General features: G+C 39.5%; 2 protein-coding genes across 2 annotated transcripts in view; one reads left to right on the forward strand and one right to left on the reverse strand.

The window, feature by feature from the left end:
• jvl (javelin-like) overlaps positions 1-18,705 on the reverse strand; it is a 245,251-nt gene extending 226,546 nt beyond the window's left edge. Inside the window, exon 1 of the mRNA XM_071583945.1 lies at positions 18,278-18,705. Within this exon, the coding sequence (XP_071440046.1) occupies positions 18,278-18,325 (48 nt within the window). The 5' untranslated portion in view covers positions 18,326-18,705. The remainder of the gene's footprint in view (positions 1-18,277) is intronic.
• A 1,308-nt stretch (positions 18,706-20,013) lies between these two features.
• Positions 20,014-25,736, forward strand: LOC139686751 (transcription factor Adf-1-like). The gene is made up of 3 exons (XM_071583785.1): positions 20,014-20,283; positions 24,234-24,396; positions 25,051-25,736. The coding sequence occupies exons 1-3, from the start codon at positions 20,094-20,096 to the stop codon at positions 25,463-25,465; spliced, it is 768 nt and encodes a 255-aa protein (XP_071439886.1). The 5' UTR covers positions 20,014-20,093; the 3' UTR covers positions 25,466-25,736.
• The last annotated feature ends 485 nt before the right edge of the window (positions 25,737-26,221 follow it).

Below are 26,221 nucleotides of genomic sequence, written 5' to 3' on the forward strand. Positions count from 1 at the left end.
CAATATGACTTGTTCAAACGTGGCTCTAATCATTCCCATGACCGAATTTCTTCATTCCTCATTTTTAATTTTAAAATTCAGGAGTCACGCTACAAAGGAAGGTTTCGAGAAAAAAAAACACAATAAAACGAAAAAGACACTGCCTAGGCCGATACAAATTGCGCAAATTGTTTAGACGGATGTTGCTCGGAAGCGTATGATTCCGTCCGAATTTCACCTCTGCAAAGACTCCAAACCTTCTGCCCGAAAGGGTGGCAGTCATGCACCATTAAGTTTCCCAGAGGCCCCGGAATGACTGAGGAGAGCGAATTACAGCGATGGGCAACATCAACAATGAGGAGGGAGGGGGGTAGTGCAGTACAAAAGAGAGAGCGGAGGCGATCGGAGGCAGAGGGCCCGCGGGGCGGAGACACGGGGCGGGGGTGGGACAAGCAAGGGCAGGGCACCTACGGGGAGGGTGGGGCGGAGGAAAGGGGCGTGAGGAGGGGAAGGGGGTTTTCCGGCAGTGCAAGGGGCGAGACGGCGGTCACATGAATCGATCTCCCCCATCCCACCCTTCCCCACGCCCGACTCGCCGCCTCCACCTCCTGGCCCCTTGGCGTTACATGGGAGTCTGGGGCGAAGGGTGGACGAAGGGGGGAGGAGGGTGGAGGCAGTGTTGCCAAACCCCTCTATATGTAGCGCGCGGCGACCGTCTCCCTCACACCCCCTTCTTTCTCTGGCTCCTGCCACCTTTCCCGATTCATCCCACACCATGGACTACCTGAGTTACACCCACACTCGGGGCAGAGGCGTTGTTGCCCTCGCCCCCACCCCCCGGCATGCTCCGGCACCCGGGCAGGTCTAGTTAGTTTACTTGGGAGTACCGGAGCACGGGGCGCCGTCCAACATCCACTGCGATGTGGGCAGAAACTAGGCAGAAAATTAAAAAAAAACCTATGCATCATGGCAAAGCGCCACCCACTCGTCGCGCGTCCACATCTTGTGTCATTCATATTCTCTCATAAACGAAATATTCCGCTATCGGAAAAGAAAATACTTTGTTCTTCCACGTACATTTTGTTTTGCACGACCTAAGTTTCGACTTATAAAGTCGTCATCAGGTCCTGATGATGACTTTGTAAGCCGAAACCTAGGTGGTGTTTAATAAAATGCACGTGAAAGAACAAAGTATTTTTCTTTTCCGCTATGAATCGCTTCCACAAAGTAACGCCTCAAACCATTCGATTCCGACTCGTCAAAGATGACCACACAAATATTTAAAACATCTCCTTCGGAACGATTAGGGACAATACGGCCCAGGAAACCGGCAAAATCTTGAGCAATTCTTTCAGATGAATTATAGCAATTGAGTATCGACTACGCCTGAAAATTTTACTCCAAATTTCCCACGACCAATCTTGAAGGCACCGGAAGTTTTTAATTACACTCTTTTGAGATTCCTGCAGATCTGAATTTACCTCTTACTCCCACTTTTAGGTCCTTCCGAGGCAAATATTAGAATTTCCTCATCAGATTGTCACAGATGACAAAACGCTGAGACACAAGAAAAGATGGAAGAGAGGAAAATCCAGCAGAAAATTCGAAAAAAGGCGAGGGGTTCTTGACAGAGCGTGATTAAATAACTTGGAAATGTCACCACCGACAGCTCAAGGGAGATCAATTTTTCACCAACAATACATAACAATAGTAAAGTTGAAAGTTCACCCGCACCATTCCAATCCCTTAACAGCCTTTAGCTCATATCCATCCGTTTCCGTAGGCACCCCTGGCCACGCACCGTTGGATGGCACGCAGGTGAACGTACAACGCAGTGATTTCGGAGATATTTTTTCTCCTACGTGGCCATATGTTGCTTTTTTTTACAGCAGCATTCATGAATTCTGACTTTCAGCGAATATTGCGCAAGCTTTGGCTGGTTTACTCCCAAGAATAACATATTTGGAAGGTACATCAACGAGCTTTCGTGACTTTCCAACTTTGAAGTAAACCAGTCTCGAGTGTCCTCCTACTTTCAATGCTTTGCTGCAGATCGGTGTTGGTGGCATGGGCAGATCTGAAGAGGGAAGGGACAGCTGCCGCGTCATTGCGGTTCGAGGGAATGGGCTCGTCGAACGGCCCTTTAATCTCCGTTCCAACTAATTGCCAAGCTGCATTAATAATTGCCATATCCAAAGGTGGGTTCCCATGTATAGCAAATAAAGGTATACTAGAGGATAAAAATTCACCGACTTCAATATTTTGATCGATCATGTGAAGAGAATTGAGGATGGAAATCGAGTTGGGCGGGGGGGGACTCGAAACAAGAAGAGGTAGTGTAGAGTTGACCGAGATAGGGCCGTCCTTAAATTACGAAAGGCCATTTTTGGCCATATTGCCACGCCACCTTTTTAGGAGACGTACGAAATGAAGCCTCCTCTTTCCCATCTTACGAATTTATCTTGTGGCTATCCAATCCAATGACTATCAATATCAAACCAATTAGGAGTTTATACTGAAAACTTTCGATATCTTGGAAGACAAATTACCTCAAAACTCTTTAAAAAGATTGATAGATATTTAAATACTTCTAAATCGACAGTTTCATTAGTGGGTAATTACACAATTTCAGCTTCGGCGATGAAGGTTGAGTAAAATAATTCCCTCCAAAACATTATCTGTAATGTAGCAATGATTATAATACTTATCACGGTCTATTGTTGCACAAATAATGCAATAATAAACCTTAACTAATAACCCTCCTGAATCCCCTGACAAGCACGCAAGAAAACGTTGGAGAAAACCTTCCCTTTTCCCTAAAAATCCTTGCGTAATTGGAGAACAGGCCCACATCGCTCTCGGAGAACTTCGTCTTCCTGATACATCAATGAGCTAAAAGATTAAACACATTGTAGTTCTTAACAGCAACTGGATAACAAACCATTGCTTATAAATGTATATTTTTAACTATTTAATAGATGAGCTCAATACTGACAAGGCACGATGATCATTAAAAGAGTGCACATAGAAAATAGTTCATTCATCCCCATTGCAAGGTGACAAAATCCGCAGATAAATTACTTTTTCTTTTTAAGTTTTGCAACAACTGAGCTACGTATGCTTCCCAGGGAAATAGTGATCTGATTCGCCCTCCCCGACTGAGGTGGTGGTCGGACGGCTAACCTAAGAGCCTGAAGCTACCCGAACTCCCTGGAATGGCAAAGGGATGTGGGTGACTTTTATTTGTATTTCTTCTATCCCTTTGCTTCTCTTTCATGCCTGACATTTTGGAGAACCACTCGTTTGTGCCGTTTGAGGTACAAAGTGACCGATAGCCTTTTGGCGTCACGGTCACCTTTTTGGTGTATCATAGCATTCCAAGTATTCCGCTAAGGGGATATGATACAAAGAAACTCACTCAAAACCCCCTGAAACTTTAGAATGACGGTGCACAGTTTTATGTTTTCCCGTTGGTATTGAAAAAAACGATAAAAATTCCTCATTTTATTTGAAAATAAACTATGTAAAGATAGGTCTTACAAGCTTAGCTGGGAAAGACTTGATGTTTATAAAAATACATTAGAACAACAGAGAAATGTCTCTAGATTGCATTATAAAAATTCCCCGATGCCATTTAACTCGTAAATATGACATTAAATTATTCGCAAATTGCTACCTTCGTGAACGGACTAAACAAAAATATAGTTATTTAAATACAATCATTACTCGCCATTAAATAATCATTCATTATCTATAAATTGCCACTCATTTTGAACTGAACGGGAAAAACTATTTAAAAAATAAAACACGAGGTCGCAATTGAAGAGATTGTTTCACGGTATACTGAACGATAAATATCACCTTATCCCCGTCCAATCGCAATTATTTGATGAATTATAGCAAGTGTGCCAAATTTTTAGCTAACTGTAGGTCGTCAAAGAAAACCCATCATCGAACGCCTTCTGACCTGGGTAATACGCATTAAAGGGCATACTTGATCATGGATGAAGAAACGAGGAGTAAGATTAATATGCAAATCCCGTTACTCAGAAAATCCCAGCCAGGAAACAATCAAGATCCATCCGGTCGTGAGTTCTTTCCCTTAGACAAAACCATGTCAGCGTGTCAAAACTGGTAAGTATGATCCAATTAATTAAACGATAAAGACCGATTATGTTTTTCAATTTGAAATAACTTTCCCCGTCGTAGCCATAGGAATGAAGGATGCGCATTTTACGGAAGAAACTATCAGACCACAGTACATTTAACGTAGTACTTAATTTATTGATGGTAGTCTAGAGTTTAAAGTAGATTTACGATGAACACAGACCAACCACCGCTACATTACTTAAGCCTTGCCTAACAGCAAAAATCTGTTCTTCAATTCCACATTCATTACATTTACCTTCATTCCGTCCAATATTCCTATCCTTTTCCGCCTTTATCTTGCTTGCCTAACGTTCTCCCCTCTATCATAGTCTTCATCCAACATTCCATCGCCAATCAAAATTCTCTGCGTTCATCTTTCCTGCCTTATTTTAATTTCTCCCAACAGTCATCTCCCCTCTCCCATCATGTCGAGTAGTAGTTGATCACTGGTTTTCCTTTCAGTCTTTACCTTTTCCATCCTTCTCCGCGCCCACAACTCCAAGGCCCCCATTCCATGGATACCCGCTTGCCTAAACGAAATTGTTTCCGCACCTCAAAAAACTACGGTCCATATAATTTTTTCATTTATCTATTCCTAATATCCTTTACTCAGGGTCTCCGTTATCAAATCCCTCTCCTTGTAAAAGCTTCTTCGCCGATTACAATTCTTCTTCTCATGTCTCAGCTATTTTTATCACGTTTGAATACGGCACTTCGAAGACATGAAGATCGTGAGTGTAGTTTTCTATCTACACTAGAGTAATTTCTCTTCTTATTTATCCACTACTTTGACCACCTTCATCCGAAACACTACCTAGATAATTCAACTTTTCCAGATTCTCTAGTTTATGCCCTCCAATTTTAATATTCGACTTAGCCTTTTAATTTATGCAAATACCTAATTACTTTTGTTTTATTTACATTAATTCTCATCCCATAAACTGATTTTTAATGCACTCGACAATAATTTTAATCCTTTGGCTGATGGGCCAATAAAAACTTGATCGCGTGAATATTTCAGTTTTGGGGATAATTAAATATGCAACGACAAACGGCTCAAAATGTGTGCATATTTCCACAATATTTGTATTTCCTTAATAGTATCATTGAAAAGGCGCAGTCAGTAACTGGCACTGTGCATGAATCTGTATTACAATTTCTTGGATATCTTTGAAAACGGGATATAAAGATTATTGATAATAAGAACCAGACAACTTAAATGCTGATTTAATGCTCTAAAAAACTGCCCTTTGGTTGATGCTATTAATTGTGCACTAGAGATAATTACACTGCAAAATAACAGAAGAAACAGAAGGTCACCACGATGCATATTAGATGCTAAAAAACTGGTTTGGTAAATTGATGACCAAAAATTATTATCATTAAAACATTAAAATTAGTAATTGAGTGAGTAACAAATAATAATTAATGAGCATACAGAGTAGATATACGTCCCTGGGCGTGCATCACTAAGAGTTATAGTAATGGGGGGTGATGATGAGTTCTCATCAACACTTACGAAGAAATTAAATCACAGGGCCGCTACAACATAGCTTTCCCTACTGTTGCAACTGGAGAAAAAAATAGCGTTGAGAGCTTCTTGGCTGATATGAAACCGCTACGACTGAAAATTGAACTTGGTGATGGATTTGAAACAAGAGCACCAATTTAATGTAAAATTTATTCATGAGACATTGTAAGCCGGGAGCTTAATCGATACCTGTCAGCTGGTCGGGTAGGACTGAGTGTGTGTCATGGACGATGCTCAGATATGCAACGACCTCCGCACTGAGGAGCTTTATATATTTTTCCAAGTTCCTGATGACACTTCTTGTATTAATTACCTTCACAAACTAGCACCCACATTCCTTTCATGGCGAAGGATTGTGAAAGCAACATTTGTGGCGTAAGAGAGGGAGGTATCAAAATGATTGAAGTGAATTTGGGTCACGAGATTTTCCCAAATGAGCCACCCTGTGATATGAAATCAAATCCGAAGTGAATCTCTTTAAGCAGGAAGAGGATAAGTTGAGAACGTTCTCGTTCACGGAAATAGGTGGAAAATAGTCAATCTAATTCCCATCGCATATTATTTTTAAATCGCTCTAAGGGAGATATATGTAAATGAAGAGAGCATAATTCTATTTTTACAACAGGCTTATGACTTCCTGTTTACAAAGTAGAAAAAATTGCCACGGAGGCTAATAACTTGTGCTGAGGCTCTGAGAAATAGTCTAAACACGTTTATTAAAGTGTTTTTTCTTTTACTTCGAATACGATACGATTAACTACCTGGAAGAAGATGTCTATTTTCCATTAATGACGAAACGCATATGGCAAGAGTGTGACCGTTACCCAATTTTCAATGCTTTTCTCAAATATATTTTCATCCAATGACAATTACTAGTCAAAATTAAAGAATTGATGAAAAGTTCTTAGAATCCTATGTTGGCTTACTTTGATTACTCTATTTTAAGATGATCACTGGGGATACTATAGATGTTTATGTCCAGCGAAATTCTTGGGAACAGGAATCATTAACAGATAAAGATCTCCTGGCTTGGTAAACTAATAACACTTTAGGACTAAAAACTCGAAGCGTGATCTAATGGCCAAACAGAAACCATAACGTTAAGTAATCTGGTAACAACAATATTAGCAGCGCATTTACTTTAGTAATAAAATTGAAGTTTCCATTATGGACATTAACAATTTAGAGTCCACAACTGGATAGGAGATAATATTATAGTTCCAGTGCGGGATAAAACTTATATTAGCTTTATAGCTTATACCTTACTTTAAGATTTTTCATTCATCACAAAGTGTTCGATACTTTAAAGCACAAGTCCATATTAGCAGGGAGATAAATAAGATGGGTCAAACTTAAAGAAGTCTAGTATGACGAAATAATGGTTCCAGAACTGATGAATAAAAAGTGACCATCGGTTATTCCCGGGGGATAATTTATGTCGGTTTAGGACACGACTGGATAGAGCCAACCATTTCGTCAAAGTCCTCATGATAAAAGTGCAAAAAACGTCAACAACGCATACAATTGTATATTAAATGTCTGATGGCCAAAACCGATTACATGAAAACGTTTAAGAGGTCGTCATATCGAATATCGAACAAATTTTACCAAATCCAACGCGCATAAGTCACCTTTAGGTTACAATAACACCTGGGGAGAACTCTTATGGGCATATGATGCCATTTAAACGATCAAAACAAAGAGGCTGAACCCATTCATACAAGATGAAAAGAGATACAGCGAGGACACGATGACAATTATTCTGAAGGTCAGTAGACGGGCAGAATGATTGCGGCGTTCATTACTGGACGCTCGCGACACAAGAGGGAGTTCAATAAAGGAAGCATGAAAGTCATTAATATCGTTTGATCGGGGATTGCAGGGCGGGCCACCACGTACGGACACTCGGGCCGTTCAACGGGGACACCTTGAATCACTAGGTTGATGCTTGACTGGAATCGCCACAATGCTTGGCGTACTGGCAGAACAAGTGACTACGCAGTGCCAGGGAAAAAAAAGCACGTGAACAACATTGCTATTAATCTAAGTAAAGAAAGCCGCACATTTAAAATAAGAATACGCCTATATCATTCTCCTACAAATCGTATATTATATATATATATATATATATATATATATATATATATATATATATAATATATTATATATATATAAAATATATATATATATATATATATAATATATATAATATATATATAATATATATATTATATGTATATAAATCTATACATACAATATAGAGTGACTCCTTGTCCCCTGATGGAGGTGGCTGGGATAAACCGTATATAAACCATAAACACAGTAATCAACTCAAATATCGATTTGGTAGGTGATGGTAGACCTCACCCAGTACTAAGCCCGACGGCGAGTGACAGTCACACACCAGGGTAGGGGGGCCAGTTCCTCTCCCTGTGCCGGTTATGGTATCCCAGGAAGATCTGGTATTCGAAAAATCAAAAAGCTCGGGTGCAGCTAAATGTGCCCAGAGACGGGAATCGAACCCGGGCCCTCCAGTCAGCAGTACGCTCTACCTCTGGGCTACCGCGACCCTAATATATATGTACATATACGTTCACATAAACATATGTATCCTTCAACACAAATTTGCAGTCCGAAATGAATAACTATATAGGCCAAGAATAATATCCACAGTGAGGTACAGACCATAAGAAACCAGAGGTCAATCTAAGAATAATCGGAGCTATAAGCTACACAAAAACTGACAGAAACGTTAGCAAATTATAAAAAAATGGAAAACCTCTTTAAAAAAATGGTAGTAAAGCCTATGAAATATCAAATTAACTTGATAGAAATGGCGGTACACTAGAAGGCAATGACATAGAGGAGAAAGAGATTTCAGGACCGTAAGGGCACTGTAGTGTTATATCCGTTATTGAAAGCACAAAGCGTAAATCCACCTTCGTCCAGGTTGGATCCTCATTCTTCCATCAATGGACAAATTGACCTCCTTTCACGGTTCTATTACATGAGTGGTGCACAACCCGCGACCCGCTGCTGATTACTATTCACCTCAAGACTACTGTTTCGAGTACTTTTTTTCAATTAACTACACTGGAAAATTCACATTAAAATGTAATTAGTTTTCGATGATTTCGATAATTTGTTGTAAAATTCAAGTACAAACGATTGTTTCTTAGTTAACTGATGTACTTTATATCGCAACAAAATAATTAAAATCCATGAGGTAATTTCTATATTTACTACACTTTTCCCACCAGTGGCCGCAAGCTCGGAAAATATCGGGAATGGTGTGGTGGATAATGCAATGGCTTCTAACCCCGAAGGGTAAGGTTGGAATCCCGGTGGTGGCAAGATTTTTCATTGTCATTCCAATCCTTACTGCTCTGCGGAGAGTACTTCAAGTGAAGTACACCGTCCGTCGGATGGGACGTTAAATTGTAGATCCCTTGGCGCCTTTCGTTAGGAGTAGGCTAATGCCGACGTCAGGTATCACTCCACCCTTCCTGATGGCGCAAATGATCTCATCCGTCGGTCGCCTCCCGTAATAACTGATCCCGATCTGAAAATATCTGCCATGCTAAGCATAGATGAATAAAGCCTGAGCATGTGTTTAACGAAGTAGCAAGTTAACTCACAGTGCTCCTTCATTTTGCGAATAGCTGGTAGCCATAAAAAAGTTACATATAGTAAAACAGTTAAATTTCCAGCAAAAATTTTAAATTTTCGATTCCCTTATTTCAGCAAATTAAACACCCCAGCCTTTATCTGAAGGAAGAGACCTTCTATTAAATTAGAAGATAGCTCCTGAATCTACAAATTGGTGGCCAGATTCATTTTAGGCACCTGAACGCGAAGGAGAAGTCGCTGGGAGTATAACACGGAAAGAGAAGTATCTGGTGCCGGTTGGCTGGTGCGAAGTGTTACGTTTCCTAGGTGCCACCTTCATCTGACAAGGAATAACAATGAACTTAACTGCATGGTTCCCGGAGACCTGATTAGCCGTGATTTCGTTTCGCTCAACGAGTCGAGAGACCGGGTAGAAGAGAGCGAAGTGGGACACGAGTCTACTGAGGCCGGCGGCATAAGAAAAAAAATAATATGAAGGTTAAAGAATGCGGGACGAAGGCCTTCCTGCACCCAAGGGTGGTTGGTCGGTCGACTCGCCTTTTCATTAGGCGATTAACTGCAAGAGGAGGTGGAGGACGGCGGGGGGAACACGGGGAAAGGCGAATGAGATCAACCGCCAAACGAGACAGGAGGACCCCGCGGGCAAAGACTTACCTGCACGGGAAACAGCCCGCTGGACCAAGATCGTCCCAAATAGCCTCCTCTTCGAAAAAAATCTATAATCGATCTGATAACATTTTATAGAATCGTTGAGCTTTGAAAAACAAGCCGGTTTCATTAAGAGACACGTTGCCGCTCTCTCGCACGCGGTCATAACCATTAGGAGAATTTCCACAATCAGGGTAGGCCACTCAATTTCTAAATTCAAAATTCCCACATCACTTCTTCTGTCATTGATATCACCACTATCGGTCCTACGCTATAGTTTCCGTTTCAGTCAAGACCTGCACGCGCGATGGACTATGGCGAACATGAACTTACCTCATGACGAAAAGAAACACCGTTCGCATCGGGTATTGCATTCCTAATTCGAGTATCAAACTCCCGAATTTTTTTGAAAAGCAGACCATTTCTCCCATTTATTCTCGTATATTTGAAGAAATTCCTGACTTTTTGTCGATTTTCTCGACCGAGTGGTCACAATGATCATTCCAATCATTTCCACTTTAGCACTTAAATAATTTGTTTACTGGGCAAACCAAAACTTTAGCTGCACATGGTACAGTGATTATTTTTATTATTTAAGTATCGAACGCCAAAACTGAGAAAAACGACTTATAATTCCACCACAGAGTTTATAACGCGAGCGGAAATTTGCAATCATTCAGCTTCCTTAACTAATACAGCCGCGGGAGGATCTACAGGTATCAATCACCCAGAAGGCGAAGAGTAGGGAGACGATCAAAGATGGTCTCCCAATTTGGGCGGATCTACCCAGGAACCGTCCCGGACTATTACTGTTATTATTTCTGATCGCAGCTACCCCTTAAAACAAGATACATGGCGGAATTTCTGCCTCGGAAATGAATCCCGAACCACCAGAGAAAATAAATTGGTCAGTTCCCACTGGAATGATGCACTGATGCACGCTGATAACAGAGTATCGATATCATTATGACAATCTCTCTCAAATTATGATCACTGACAACATTAGGGAAGAAATAACCTTGCCCCCTGACCATTCCTCCCACTTACAATGTAGTTCAAAAAAATAAGCATCCATTTCCAAACTACCGCTCGTTTATCGATTAAAATATAAAAACCCCACCGCGCGAATCAACAGCTCTCTTTTTGAGGCCATATTGACACCAATGCCATTAGTTAAAAAAATCAATGGGCATTACTAAGTAATCATATCGAGCAAAAGTGCCTAATAAGCTCTGCAGGGAAAGAAATAGGGAGCGTCCTAAACCTGAACTTAGAGGTGCCAGACCAAATGCACCCTATTACCATAAATCGGCTAAGTATTCGCTGCAATCTAATACGAAAAACAATAAGGGCACCCAAGTCAACTAAATTTCCCTTGAGTTGAGATTATAAATCACCCATCAAAAACAATAATAACAGACGATCGGTGAGGAAGGCAGACGTCTGATAAACTGGCATCCTCATGCTCAGCACGCTAATAACACCCAGAGGCAAAGAATCATTTCACGTCCCAATCTAGGGAGAGGGAGGAATAAAGATGGCAATCGCGCGCCGCTCGAGGAGGCGAATGATATTTTTTTTAAACTTCTTATTTGGCATAAAAACGTGAGGGATATTTTCCACAAAAGCGGCGAGAGAGCAGCAAGAGAAAAGGTAACTTGAGGAACTCATCATGGGTGACTCGAACGGGCGAATTAGGGCATGGCAAGGAGGCGAGACGTGGGGCAGTGAGTTCGGGTGCGCGGAGTTGAGGCATACAGCATGGAACGCACGTGGGGTCAATTCAAACGAACACGCATGCATGTAGAGAAATAAACATCTACGACAGCCAACGACACAAGAAACAGGAACAGACCCTGATAACAATCCTTAACGTGTCTCCCTGCCGCATTTTCTCACTAGGATGATGCACACTATGAGGTGCCTGAATACAAACGAGGAGGAGGAACTGGTAGAACGGTGGTGGCAACCCACTCCTCTGATCATTTTTCAAAAAAGTCAAGAATTTTCGAAACATCAAGTTCAGGGACCCATACATTTCCTGGGTGAAACATATACGGGGGATATGTGGACAACCTAAAAATAAAGGATTTATTGGAATAGTATTGAGAATATGAGACGAAAATGTTTAAAGAGCAATGTTAAACATCGTTAGAAGATCTCATTTAGAATATCCTGCTATCTTATGCGATTCTCACGAAGATGGATTGATTGCCGCATTGGATCGCGTGCAGTGAAGAGGAGCTAGATTGGCGAAACGTTGTCTTGATATATTTAGTGGCGTACCCAAATTATTAGAGGATCTAGCTTGGGAATCACTTACGAAGGGAAGGCTTGATTACAGATTAAATCTCTTGCATTAATTGGAAGGACGTATATTTAGCGATGATGCTGAAAGTGTATTATTTGCCCCTTCGTACTAGGGTAAGAGAGATTATGTAAATACAATTATTGAAATTAAGTGTACAACATATACATTTGAAATATCATTTTTCCTAAGACCGTTAGGGGATTAGAATAATGTGGCCTGGGCGCCCTACGTGGAAAAATTATTTTGGATCAAAGGTAGTCAGGTGTATAATCACCCCTGGCACACATCATAGCGGGCTTGCAGGGGCCCCAAGCCTCCCATCAAGTGGGGGCTAGCAGGGTACCACCATGTAGGATGCACGAGTATGTAGTCTGGTGTATAATTATTCCTTGCCACACATCATAGCGGGGGCTTTCAGGGTGCCGTATTTAGCATACTAGTGTGTAGCATAGTATACTTGAAGGAAATAAACAATTTTGAAATGCGAAAAAACTTTGAATCGAATACCGTTATAGCATGAACAACTTGGAGGGTTTCCTGCAGCTTTGAAGGCCGGCAATATTCGCTTAGCCCAACATTATTAGCGATTAAAACATTTTCTCCTATCACTGCCGCATTCTACTCCTGAAATTACCTACATTCCTGAATTAGTCAAGCGGACAATTTATCTCCCCCGTCTCCTTCCCAGATATATAATTTAATACCCTACTTCCTTCCAAGACATCCACAAATACCTCATTTCCAACGGGAAAATTAGATATAGCACCCAAATGAAATATCCATCAAATGAGGCGAGGTCATAATCATGAGGAGGAATTTCATTTTTCGAATACTGAATTAAGAAAATTTGAGAGGGCTGAGCAAAACAATTGAATATCTAAACTATTTCGAAATTGTTTCAATGAACTTATTCTAAAAACGGTAATATTAATGAACGTAAGGTTTATGACTTATGAGGTACTAGGCACAATAAAATTCTTAAGATATGGTAATATTACAAAATACTGTAATGTAAATAGTTTTCTGGCCAATAATTATCATTCTAGCTCAGCGGCGGATGCATAAAATATTTAAAAGAGAGGGGGGATTTTTACACATGAGCTTAACTAACTGTATAACCCTATTTACCACACATACATTTGAAAATCACGTTAAAGTTTTAAACCAATCGCGGTCATTTGGCGATCGCAACGCACCCAACATAACAATTAAATTCCGGGAGTATTCAAAACTAGTTTGAGGTGTCCATTTAATATTTATATTTTATTTTAATAAATTCAAATATATTCCCCAAGGGGCAGGCCCCGTGCCGACCCCAATTGGATCCGCCCCTCCTATTGTCCCCAGTTCGCCAGCAGCAAAATAGATTGTTGAAACTGGTAGCCAGTGACCACCGAGGTGAAATCCGGATGATATTCCCTGGACACTCCAACGAAAATCCAATTGGTAAACTGGGTTCCAGAATTTTGTGAACAACAGCAGGTGGCAGAGGGGAAAGGAAATAGCCGCAGGGCTTTTTGTTAGCACGAATAGAGCTCTACCCTCACCTATGAAAACCAATCTTTAAATCGATTACTACCGTGCAGTAAACATTGCGGAGGAGACACGGTCACTGCACAAGCAATCATTACTCCAAACTGAAATCCTTGGAATGCTCGACAATGTTTCCCCACAAATAATAGCGGAACACATTCTGAATACTCAAACAGGTTAAATACGTACTAAAAATCGTGTTCAATCCCTTGGAAATAAAAAATAAATTACTTGGGCGAGTGAAAATGAGAGCAGTGTGCGCTAGCATAAATCACCTATGGCCTAAATGGCCTAATAATCGACATATCAGTGCGATTCACTGATTTCTACGCTGTCAATGAGAAATTTGGATAGTGAGACCTGATTTCCCTTTTCAATATCTCTTTTTAAACTCTCCCATAGAAAACGACATTTGCCTTCAGGACTAATTTCACCTTACAAACTTCCATAAATATCCATTCCACGAGGCAGATGGAAAAGGCGACCGATAGAACATTACGCGTCGAAAATCGTGTGAAACCTTGGTCCTCCATCCATTCTGACTGAATTCGCAATGAAAATGCCGTCTTCCTCGAATCATAAGTCGACAGGAATAATTTATTGAATCGACCCGACTGATACGACAGAATAATGACAAACTGCGAACAATTGTTTTCGCTTTCTCCATTATCCTCAAGTAAGCATTGTATAAAAACTCACTTTCACACCACAAAAAAAACGAATTTCAAAGCAAAAACATTAAAAACAATGAGGATTGAATATTACTTCCAATAAATAGAATGTTAACAACGGCATGATAAAATTGAAGGCGAAAAAAGTCGTGGAAGGGCCAATTCCAAGACTCAAGCACGAGAAAACTCAAGGGCATTGTGAAATCGCCAGGGGAAGGCGGAAACCAGACCTTTTTCAAAAAGTGAACAAAACACGAAAATTGAAAATTTACGTTTTTTGATATCCGCGGGACCGGTTTTAAGAACGTGTCGACGTCACCGTCGCGCACTGCCCCGGAGAATGACGTCAACCTGCATCCTTGAAACTCACCGTCAGCAGGGGAAAATGACGGCGCTTCCAAGGGCCGTGCAAAACACGACAAAGAATGGAATCATCCCACCGGTAAATCCCATACAAAACTTCAAGACCATATTAACAACCTCAGGTGCCGTAATGTGACGCAAGCATCGCATGGCAAAAAAAAACTTTCTTCTGGAAAACTATCTTCAATTCACCAAGACATGGTCAATTTTCTTGGTTTTTATTTGGGATTCATTTAAATTAATCTCTATCACGAAACCCACTACAGAGATATGCACGTCCTCCAGCTTTGATGACGTTCCAATATAGCATGTGATTTCTTTGGACAAGCATGAAAGTTTTCCTGGTACATAGCAGGAGAACAACAGTTTGTGTGCGCGGCTATTACTATACACGATGCCGTTAGGATTCTCCGTGAACATGGTATCATGGGGACCTATATAAAGTTGGAAATTTGACATGAGAAGGTACGGGTGTCGGGTTCAGGCATTGAAACAACGAAATTCTTGTGGCCGATGTTAAGGACAAATAAGCGGTACCTTTTACCATTCATTTGCTAAAGAATCACAATGGGATATAACCAAGTGAGAATCAGGAGACAATATATCATAATGTACCACATTTGTGATAAAGTTGGGATAAGAGTTCTATAATTTTTTATAATCTGATTTAAAAAAGTAATAACTTCTTACTGGTGAGAAGGTCATTAAATGTTGGTAACAAACATTTCATGACGAATTCGGTGCGCCATGATCACACTGCTCCTCTTAACATTTATTACAAATTATCTCACCGCGGAGAATGGAACACTCTAGACAAAAATAAAATGTCTCGCCCGCTTTGCATTGATAGAAGAATAGCGCTGAGATATGTATCCATGATGAGAACTTGTAAATGAATAATCGAATCTTGTTTTACAACGTTAACATCTCCTTTATTATCGGTAAACAGCTTTTGGTTCAAAAACTTACGTCACCACTGGCGGTGCGAACAGCAATCCACTGAGGAAAGTCACTTCGAGTAAGAAATATTTTCAGAACAAGTTTGTAATGATTTTGCAGTGGTACCATCGTCAAATTTGGGGCAATTTTCTTCATGTGCCACGTATCTCAACACTATTTCAGCCGGTGGGCGGATTTCGAGCAATAGCATTCCTACAATAGGATATATGCATAACTACTTACCTTTTCTTACAGCTTCATATCTGTCAGATAAGAACGACTGAGTCACAATGCATTCGTAAGCAGTTATGGGGAGCGCTCCATTACCTCGGTGGGCCACCATCAAACTTTGTCAATACTAGCGTTCGTCACATTATTCGTAAATCAAATAAGTACCACCGGTATAACAGCAAAATGGGGATTGAAAAAAATTTCATGTGAACCACATAGGGTGATTATTATTGCACTAAATCAATAAAAATTGGTAATCATTGTAATCTGAAAAGAGATTGTGTATAATTGCTTTTCACACGCGAACACATTAACTAACACACACTTGAGCAGGCACATTTGTTGGTGAAATTAAAATATTGCGGGGTTTTCCAACGGTACCTGGAAAGTACTCATTACATCGTGACGGTCTTAACAAGTTAAAAACTTGGTGAACAAACTTCGAATGAATAGTCACTTAATAAGAAATCTATTATAAATTACGAGTAAAATATAACGAGTACGATAAAATAAAGATGACATCCGGTAAAGACATCGCGCAGATCTGATAGTATCCGCTTAGACGGCCTAGGTAAAAAGAATGGAGAAAGAAAATCAAGTATATTACGAATAAAAATGTTTCCTTTAAAATCCTCTGTCTCCCATGTACTAGTGTACACTTCGCCATCATATTTTTTACTTTGGGATTTTTTTTAATTCCACACTAACGCAGGCATGGAATATAAAAAAATAAATACAACACAAGAATTAATTTAATACTTGAGTATTATTAGAAAGATAAGGAGATTTTATCGTTGCAACTTAAAGACAAAATATCAATGAAATTAGATAAACGATTTCGCTCTATGGAATATATTTTTGGCTTCAAACAAACATAATAATCGAAAATACTTCACTAAAATATAATAGTGAATTAAATAAAACTAAATTATAGCACTGAATTAAATCCACTCGGAACTCAATAAATTGTGCGTGGCAAAAATTACTGATATCATTAAAACCATTTAACCTAATAAACAGTTAATAAATAAAGCGTAAATAGTTGCCTTTCAGCACAAGACGTTGGAGGTTCAAACGTTAACACTACTGCCGTGCTAAAAAAATAAACAATAACACTTAAATAAGCTTTTATACACCTGCATTTACATCCTTAAGACTGCTCGGGAACTGCAGGCGTACATCGTAGAGAGATTAAAAAAATAATGAGACTGTCATTAAATAGACTACTGGAATTTTATGTACTCACTAACACGCAATAAGCTAATTTTCTCCATTTCAACCATTTCCATTCCAGAATCACTTTTCACGATAGAAGAAAAGTAACGATAAAATCCTAATGTGAACGAAGATGATCGTTTCATCGTGTCCTTACCTGCGATCATCATTTTTAATCATGCTCAAAGAGCTACTTATGCTTACACATACATTTACGAAACCGGACGTGCAGGAGAAATCTCGAATGAGTGGTACATCTTTAAGACCCGGATAAGTATTTGGGCAACCTACTTTAAGCCGGTAGGAAGACCAAAATTTCATCGCCTGATGTGAGCTCGCTTGGGATTCTGGAACTTACGTGGAAATAAAAGTGTCATTCAATCAATGCGCCAATCAAAGTTAATTTACGCTGCATTACGTTCATTTAATTAAAATAAATACTGCGGACTAAAATACCTAGATATGTGAATATTCCATCCCCCGAAGACAAACTTACCTCTTATTGGCGGAATTTCAACCTACAGCCGTGCAATTTTTCCCTGGATCTTCATAAATGTAAATATGAACGTTCGAGTTCCCGATTCCCTAAACTCAAGTTTGGAGACAATGGCAATAAAACAAATTCATTTTTTGCTTTTCCGTCCCGTTACTCTGCAATATGTATCAGAAATCCCAAAAAAAACATTATCAATTTCAGCTGAATTTGTTAACACAAGCAGTTTAAAGCTCCTGTACACTCAGATGGGCTACTACCAACACTTTCGTGACTTAATCACCAAGCGTCATCTAATTTGCATGAGTGAGCCACTTCGATCACTACTACTCAAATGCCATTGTCATGTACGCCAATCGACCTAAATTCTTCCGATTTCTCCATTACAACCTGCGAGTAGTAGTAATACGTTTCAGCAGAATTTTTATTTTCAACCGTAATAAGCCGACATGCATTGTTGGTACGTCAATAATATCAACAGAATTCATTTCAATCGTGCATTTTCGTTTGTCGCTCGCACATTATAGGATTGAGTTAACATTGGCAAAGATAGTTGAACTCAACAGAAACAAGACAATACTCACGTAGTAGAGCACTTGTGGGCAGGGCAGGTAGTATCCCCCTCGGCTCATGTTCCTGCTACGGGGCGATATGTTCTGCAGCAGCACCAAGAAATATCATATCCCATCACTCACTCCTTGTCTTCAGCGGTTAGAAGCACTTATTCTAACACCGTAACATCTGACTCCGCCACACCCGAGCCAAAGTCACTTGAATAAAGCAGAAGACATTGCTTCGCACAAGGGAATTGGTGACCTTCGCTATTGTGGCAAAACAGGACAAGGATCAGTTCATGAATGCAGCAAAGTAGTTAACGCAGCAGACGACGATTTCGTGTCACTATCTTTCGGAGTTAATTTAAGGATAAACGAGGCACAAACGATAGATGAGCAATTCAAAAGTATCTGTCAGTTCACCTCACGAGCACCGAACATTACCTAACCCTAGGCCACCTCAGCGTGGACTAACCAGTACGATTGTAGGCACTTCGGCGCTGCAGCTTTCCTCCATGGCGTTTGAGTCGACCACGGAAATGAAACCGACAACAGCGACTGAGTCGCTATCTAGTAGCAATTTGTCAAAATAACTTATTCCTTTGATGTTTCGATCCATGAATTTTCAGAATTAATTGTCATAACCGTCGGGACTAATGTGAAGAAAAAGCCCTCGTAATGTATTTCAATCACTACCTAAGAAAATTATTTTTTTATTTGTAATTATTTAGTGAATTTTTAATTTAATTTTTCGAGACCATTCCCGCCTCGAAATTTAAATGAATTATGGGTAACTTTACTTTGCCCTACCCGTCAGAAAGAAACTTAACTAGTTGGCCAAAATCTACCAGAACGTTGATTGGTAGAGTAAAGAACCGTTCAAGTGCAGTTCAGTAAACAAAATAACACAGCTGACAATCCGCGATAAAATGTTTTAATTCAGCGTTTTACCAAATTGACTTGAATACAATTATTTACCGTAATATAATATTTAAGTACCAATTCCCCTCTTTCCAATGCTCATTTGTACAAAAAAGGCTGAAAACAGGAACCGAAGTTGAAAAGTAACAGTTCAAACATCCAATAAAATATGAGCATTTCAATAGTTTACCTTCCCAAAAAATATGGCTTTGATGCCCTCCTTTAATTTCTAGTCGGTTTCGACGCGAAATTACCTTTTCGTCTTTGAGCTGTAAAGCTCTTTCAATAAATTCATTCATGTACCTATTATAAACGTCAGTATATACCTGGGTACCTCGTGCATTTTGGATGCATTTACATGCCCTTTATGTCATAATACTCTACGTAATATACTACTGAAGCTGCGCGGGTTAAAAATGCCCTCGTGACTCGAAATTAAGCTCGTGGATCTTCTACATTTTCAAATTTTTAATGTGAATTTTCCAGCCGTTTCTTGGCATTTTTATACTCTACTTTTTCTTTGATCGCTTCATAATACAGCATGCATCTTAATTAAATATATCCTTGGCACGTTCTAAGTAGTTCAATTCATGAAAATTAACACCTATTGACATTCTTGGGCAATGACCGAACGCCCACAATATACTCAGGCACATCAATATCTGCCGCTATAAATTGAACGCTGTCTGAAAGTCGCAGACTGCGAGTCATGCCAGCATGCGACAAAATGACGGCGGCTACACTAGCGCTTGCATACGGATATCGTAGAAAGTACTACATTCTCAATAACAGACGTCAACCTCCCGTGCGACAAATCGCAACCACAAAACGTTGGTGAAGTCGGTATTCATTTCACAGTTAGGTTGATACTCCTCATGTGCCAACTGTTTACTATTAAAGTGCATGCTATCGCATAAGTGAAGCGATGTCTTCAACGAGAGTATACTTCAATATTGAAAGTCTGATAAATGAAGTTCGTGCTAGACCATGTCTGTGGGACCTAGGTGATCCCGACTACGCTAATAAGATAAAGAAGTATAAAGCATGGGAAGAGGTATGCGAAGGTATCATTCCTAATTGGAATAAATATTCGGAGCGCGAAAAAGAAGAAAGGGGTAAGTGTAATCAACAAATTAAAAATCGAGAGAATTCATTTTTCGGTGTCTATTTAAACATCCTATCTTTTACGTTAAGTTTAACAAAAAATACATCCCTTTTTGCCGCGTACCGCTCTTCACAGGAAGGAAGAATCCAAGAGAAATACGGGTCCTTAGACTTCAGAACTTTCAGGATTCCCTGATTTTAAGTATAAGTGACGTCTCGTATATCCCGGGCAGAGTAATAACCTTCGAAGTCGATTTGAGTGGTTCTCGCAGTGGGGTGTCGGAGGTGCTAGTCCTAGGTAGTACTCGGTGTGCAGATGCACTAGGCACTGAAGTGGGAATGCACTGGGGGCGTAAGTAGCACTGGAGATTGGTCTAGTTCGGTGAACTTATTTAGTATCGATCATATTTAGGTTTTCATTTCAAATAATTTTTATATTAATTGAGTGCGCTTCTTATTTTTAAAAAATTTCTAGATGGTGAGCATTTTTTCTTTTTAAAATAAATGCCTCCCAAGCCGAATAAACAATGAATTTTCGGAGCGTAACGTTTACGAGTCTGCAAATTACCAGGAAGGTTTATGCTGATAGAAATCAGGATGAAAATGCATTCACCTGAATTAAATGTTAGAGTCTTTTTTAAAGGAATAGTCTGTTTAGAAACTGCCAGGCCAGCCATTTAGAAGCTGCTCTTCCCTTCAAAGAACTTCCAAAAGGATCCAAAGGTAAATGCTAATCAAAGATTTGCATTTATCTACTTGAGATAAAACGTATCCTATAAGTAATCTGGGAGAATCGGTGCCAAGGCATTGGACTAAAATTCTTTGAAACACTTAAACACCGTGTTACTGTAATATTTAACTTTTCCTAAGCATGGTAATATTACAACATACTGTGAATTCTCGAGTTGTGCGTATTTACATTCTTGCGATTTAAGCGGGGCCAAGATCTCGCTCTACGTGGCTAATTACTAATTAACATTTCAATGTCTAATTCAATTATCGAGTTCTTTCGATTTACGAAAGGAAATATAATTTTCTCTATTTTATTTTTTGTAATTTAACTCCGAATTGCTCGTATAAGCAGTTCGTGAATTACCCAGATGCAATAATTTCACGGCACTCTGAAAGCACAATTTGATTGAAGTTTGCATAAATCTTCATAATTGTTAGCTTTGGAGATATCAATCGCATAAAGAAAGCCTTATATAACTACAGTGAAAATTGCCGTGGATAATATTAGATTCAGGTCATGAAAATATTCGATCTTATTATGCCGATTATCTTACTTTTTTAGACTTACCCATTTATCTAATTAGGGAAATAAAATTCTGTTTGCCTAATCTTTTCTTTTAAAGTCTTTATCTACTTAAATAAAATTCTCAAAAGATCACCTACGATATATGTCTCCTTCCCAGCGCTCATCGGCGGGACGAAGAGCGCTGGGAAATTGAATATCGCGGGAGGAATGCGGCGGTCAAAAGAAATAATTGCCGTTCCTTTCCCCCTCTAATACTTATGCATGAATCTCATTTTCTCGGCTGGATTAAGAAAATAATTCAGCGTCTTGAAAATTTATTGGTGCTGAAAAACTTGGTAAGCTGCCTTCCCTAAGGCTTCTGCATATTGCCTCCTGCCCGCTTCCGTCCATACTCAGCGCAGAAAAGTGTACGTCTAAGCAAATGAGAGAAATTCTCTTGTCGAATCGAAAATTACTTCTACATCTACCACCTTACTCGTAGAGCTGCGATGAATTCTGTAGGTGAACAAAATCTCTGTAGTTTCGACCATATATCTATGATGACCAGTTTCTGGGAAACGATTTACTTTCTTACATATATGTATGTAATATTGTTCTACAAACGAAGTTTGTAACTTTTTAACGTCAAACCCAAATCCCGATGGGGAATTCGCATTTTCTCCTGAAACCCCACTCAGAAAAAACGGTCCTTGGGTCATTCAAGTCGTAAGTTACCGTTTGTGAATGTACCTCATCTGTATGAGTCAAGTCGGCGGAAAGTTGGCTGTATCTGCCCATAAATTCGGATCGGGTATATAAGGTTGAAGAATTGTTAATATAGAAGTGACGGAACATACACGCAGAAAAGTTTTATTTTTTTTTAGTTTCAACACATCTTGATGGTGTACTTCGGGTTCCAAAGAACTCGAATGTGATCATTATGAAAATCGACGAGGTGCGGTGGCCCACTCACATTTGGGAGACAGAATTTGAGTGCTGGGAACTCCCTACTCCATGAATTAGGTCAGCCGAGTTCTATTTTATAACGTGGCTTGGTAGATTTTTATTAAAACCAACTTCAGCGGTGGCTTGTAGTATGAATAGACACATCATTACCAAGTTGTCGTTGAGCATACTCATGCGAAAGACAGTGCTTGCTCAGTTTTTTAATAAACAAATATAAAACCATAAACACAGTAATTAACCCGAAGGTCGGTTTGGTAGGTGAGCGTAGAGTTCACCCGTACTAAGCCTGACAGCGTGTGGAATTCATATATCAGGGTAGGGCGGCCAGTTCCTTTCCCTGTGCCGGTTATGGTTTCCCAGGAAGATCTGGTACCCGAAAAATCCCATAGCTTGGGTGGAGCTACAAGTGCCCTGAGCCTTGCCTGGGAATCAAACCCGGGACCCTCTGGTCTGTAGTCGAACGCTCGACCCCTGGGTTACCTCGACCAAATGAATAAATGTATTAAATCAAATTGCCTTTGAAAGGATGCATACTGTTCTCATCTCGATCAGATTAAAAAGTAGATCCAGGCTACCTACCTACACAGTCCAATCGAGCGATTATATCAGAACCTCCGCGTTATGCATTGAGAGGGTGTTCGCTGGAGTGAATAATTAAATGAAAAATGTATCATAAAGCACTTATGAATGTATTGATATTTTTCATTTCACGGTGAGAGACGGATCAGCACGATTAATTCCTCCAAACGCCAGACTCAGGCTTGGTAGGCATCTTGAAGTGAAGGAACTCGCGCTTTAAACAGCATTGGAACTCCATTTACCGGACGAATAATTGTTGAAATCGATTTTATTTAAGAAAGCCCCCTGGAAGCCAGTAACCAGTGTTCACTAAAGGTTAGGTTTCTACTTAACCGTAGAATATAAATGGATTAACACTTTCAGCTTAGTTGCTATTACCAGCTACTAATCTGGAAGCGACATTTTCATTTTGAAGGAGTAAATTTCATGTGATGAACACTTAAAAACTCGTAGCGGAAGTTACCGAATAATGCTCCGCCGGCATATCGCAACGTAAATATTTTGAAGAAAATCCCTTTCGTAATGGCACAACCCATATACAACCCCAAAAATATACAATCATGAACAAGCTGATATCCGACTCCTGACCTTCAGGAGAGTAGCCGGGCGAACCGAGTTGATTCTACCTTCTACAGATTAAAAACAATACATAAGTTACACCGGAAAGCATTCACCTCCCGGAAATGGTTGACTCATTACATTGTTGCGAAGCAAGAAAGCCATCGAATGAGATGGAAATACAAGATGGTACATCGATCAAGCATTCAACTGTAATAATAGCGTGCCAGCAGATAGAGTGAAGGATACTTCATACCCTAATTAAATTTTTTTAAATTTTCGATACACAAGACTTGCGTTACCTCGGACTATCTGGCCCAGCCTACCAATAGTATGCACTGGAAGAACATACTATATCATATTTGCTCAAGGGTATGATAGAAAAGATAACGATTATAGCGGAAGATTTATTTTTTCGCCTGCCCCTACTGCCTAGACAACCTGCCCGCATTAATGAATTATAATAACAATGGATTTGATGATGATGTGGCAAACTTTTACCAATAGGTAGAAAACATTTTTTATAAAAATACTTGAGTACCTTAGACACACTCCCAAAATCCTCACTTCATAAGATAAGGTTCTGCTGACTAACAATATTGTATTTAAATGTATTTTCAGAAAACGAAGTGCAAAAACGATGGCGGTCCATTCGAGATTGCTACAGGAGAGAAATAAAATTACAAAGGGAAGAAAGCAGACTGGGATCTGCAGCTGCACCCAGAAAAACTTACCTATACTTCAACCAACTTATTTTTTTGAAGAAATCATTGGGTCGTAAGAAGTAAGTTATTTGCCCCACTAACAAAATTTAAGAGTAACGTAGGGTATTTAAACTATCAATAATGGCCTTTAAATATTATAAAAGTCTAGACATTGCCCTTCATGGAAATTGGGTGGAAAGCTTCATTCATCTTCAACATGTTATGGGTTTTAAAGAAGCGCAATTAAAAATAACTACTTCTGAATGAATCTTGATAGTAAAATATTCATATACGAGAAAGATAACGAGAACAGAATGGGACAGAGAGCGCATTAGGCAGATGAAGACAAAGGGATGAAGGTAATATGATATGAAAGAAATTTGATTTGTGGGACTTCTCTTTGACGGAAGGTGCTAACAATTTCAGCATCCTCCCAGACAGAGAAAAATAAATTTTTAACCCACTGTCCTGTCAAGTAATTTTCAATTCAGAATTCAAAACCCTTTTTCCTTAACTGCCTCCTGCTTTCAGTGCTCCATCATTTTCCAAGTTACCCCGATTAGTGTTTTATGTGATATCTCCTGAATATTGTCAGCAACAATCTTTGTGCCAGCTAATTTACAAACCAATTGAGGATTTACTAAATCACAGGAATTAGTTTAAGCTATACTACATGTGTGTTTAATGTCTGCAATAATATCATTTCATGGAATTGACTTGATGTGAATTTTCAGGACAATCCAGTCAAATGGATTCGGAGCAGCACAGCCAAATCTAGTGGAACCCCTCATTTTAATGGAAATGGATGGCTCATACAACCTCAAGGATGAAAACGATTCCTCCACAGATATACCTGTGGTGACAGACAGTGATGATCAGATGCCACACCTTGAAGAAACTCCAAACCAATCCAAATCTAAAATCAACCCTGAAGAAGCTCCTTATTTTGATGAAAGAGTTAGCCATGCATTTAGAAGAGAGAGTTTACAAATAATAGATAATGAAGACGAGGACAGACTTTTCTTAATGTCCTTAATACCATCAATAAAGAGGTTGAGTGCAAATGACAGAATAGGACTTAGGATTGAAATTCTCAAGTGTGTGCATCAAGCTTTAACATCTACATCAGAAAAAGGTGTGCATATGTAATCTATGAAGCTGAAAGAATTCCCCTTGCAGGGTTACCGAGTAACACAACCACAGCATCAATTTAGCAAACAGTGCTAACTCAGTGGATCTCTTACATTTTGCCATACTTCAGTGTTTTCACAGTGGTGCCAGTTGCCATGTAGAATTTTTGGGCTTTCCGCTGACAAGAAAATGTACCATAATCATGACATGTCAAATGCATTGGGGGCCCCTTCTTATTGAGAGGAGGACAAAACTATGCTATAATTTCAACCTGTTAGCAGCTAAATATATATTTATTGCAGTAAACCATGAAACAGTATTTTTTTAAAGATGTAATGTTTAAGTTAATGAATAATATAAATCTGAATTATTCAGAGACAAAAAATTTTTTAAAGATTATTCCTATCTTTTTGGAACCCTTAACAGGAAACCATAAATTATTTTTTCTTACAGATTAAGTTAATAGGTACATCTAACGCCAGAGGGTAGAATGTTCCACTAATATTTGTAGGTTTCAAGATTCAAATCTTGGGTGATTGATTGCTATGAACAATCCACCTTAAATTCAATAGTTTTTAGGACTGTATGGAAAACTAAATCATGACAGAGGGAAGGAAACCTTGAATGTGCGAACTTCACACTCCTAAAGCCTTAGTTCAGGGTGAGGTTTTACCCGCACCCATTGACACCAAGTATTGGGTTTATCACAATGGAAAGTCATGCTGAAGAAGTGTAAAAAAATCAAGTTCTATTTTTGTACAAATTCTTTTGAAA

The sequence above is a fragment of the Hetaerina americana genome, unplaced genomic scaffold, assembly GCF_022747635.1.
Source record: "Hetaerina americana unplaced genomic scaffold, ioHetAmer1.1.p SCAF_15, whole genome shotgun sequence".
In the NCBI taxonomy this organism is placed as follows: domain Eukaryota; kingdom Metazoa; phylum Arthropoda; class Insecta; order Odonata; family Calopterygidae; genus Hetaerina; species Hetaerina americana.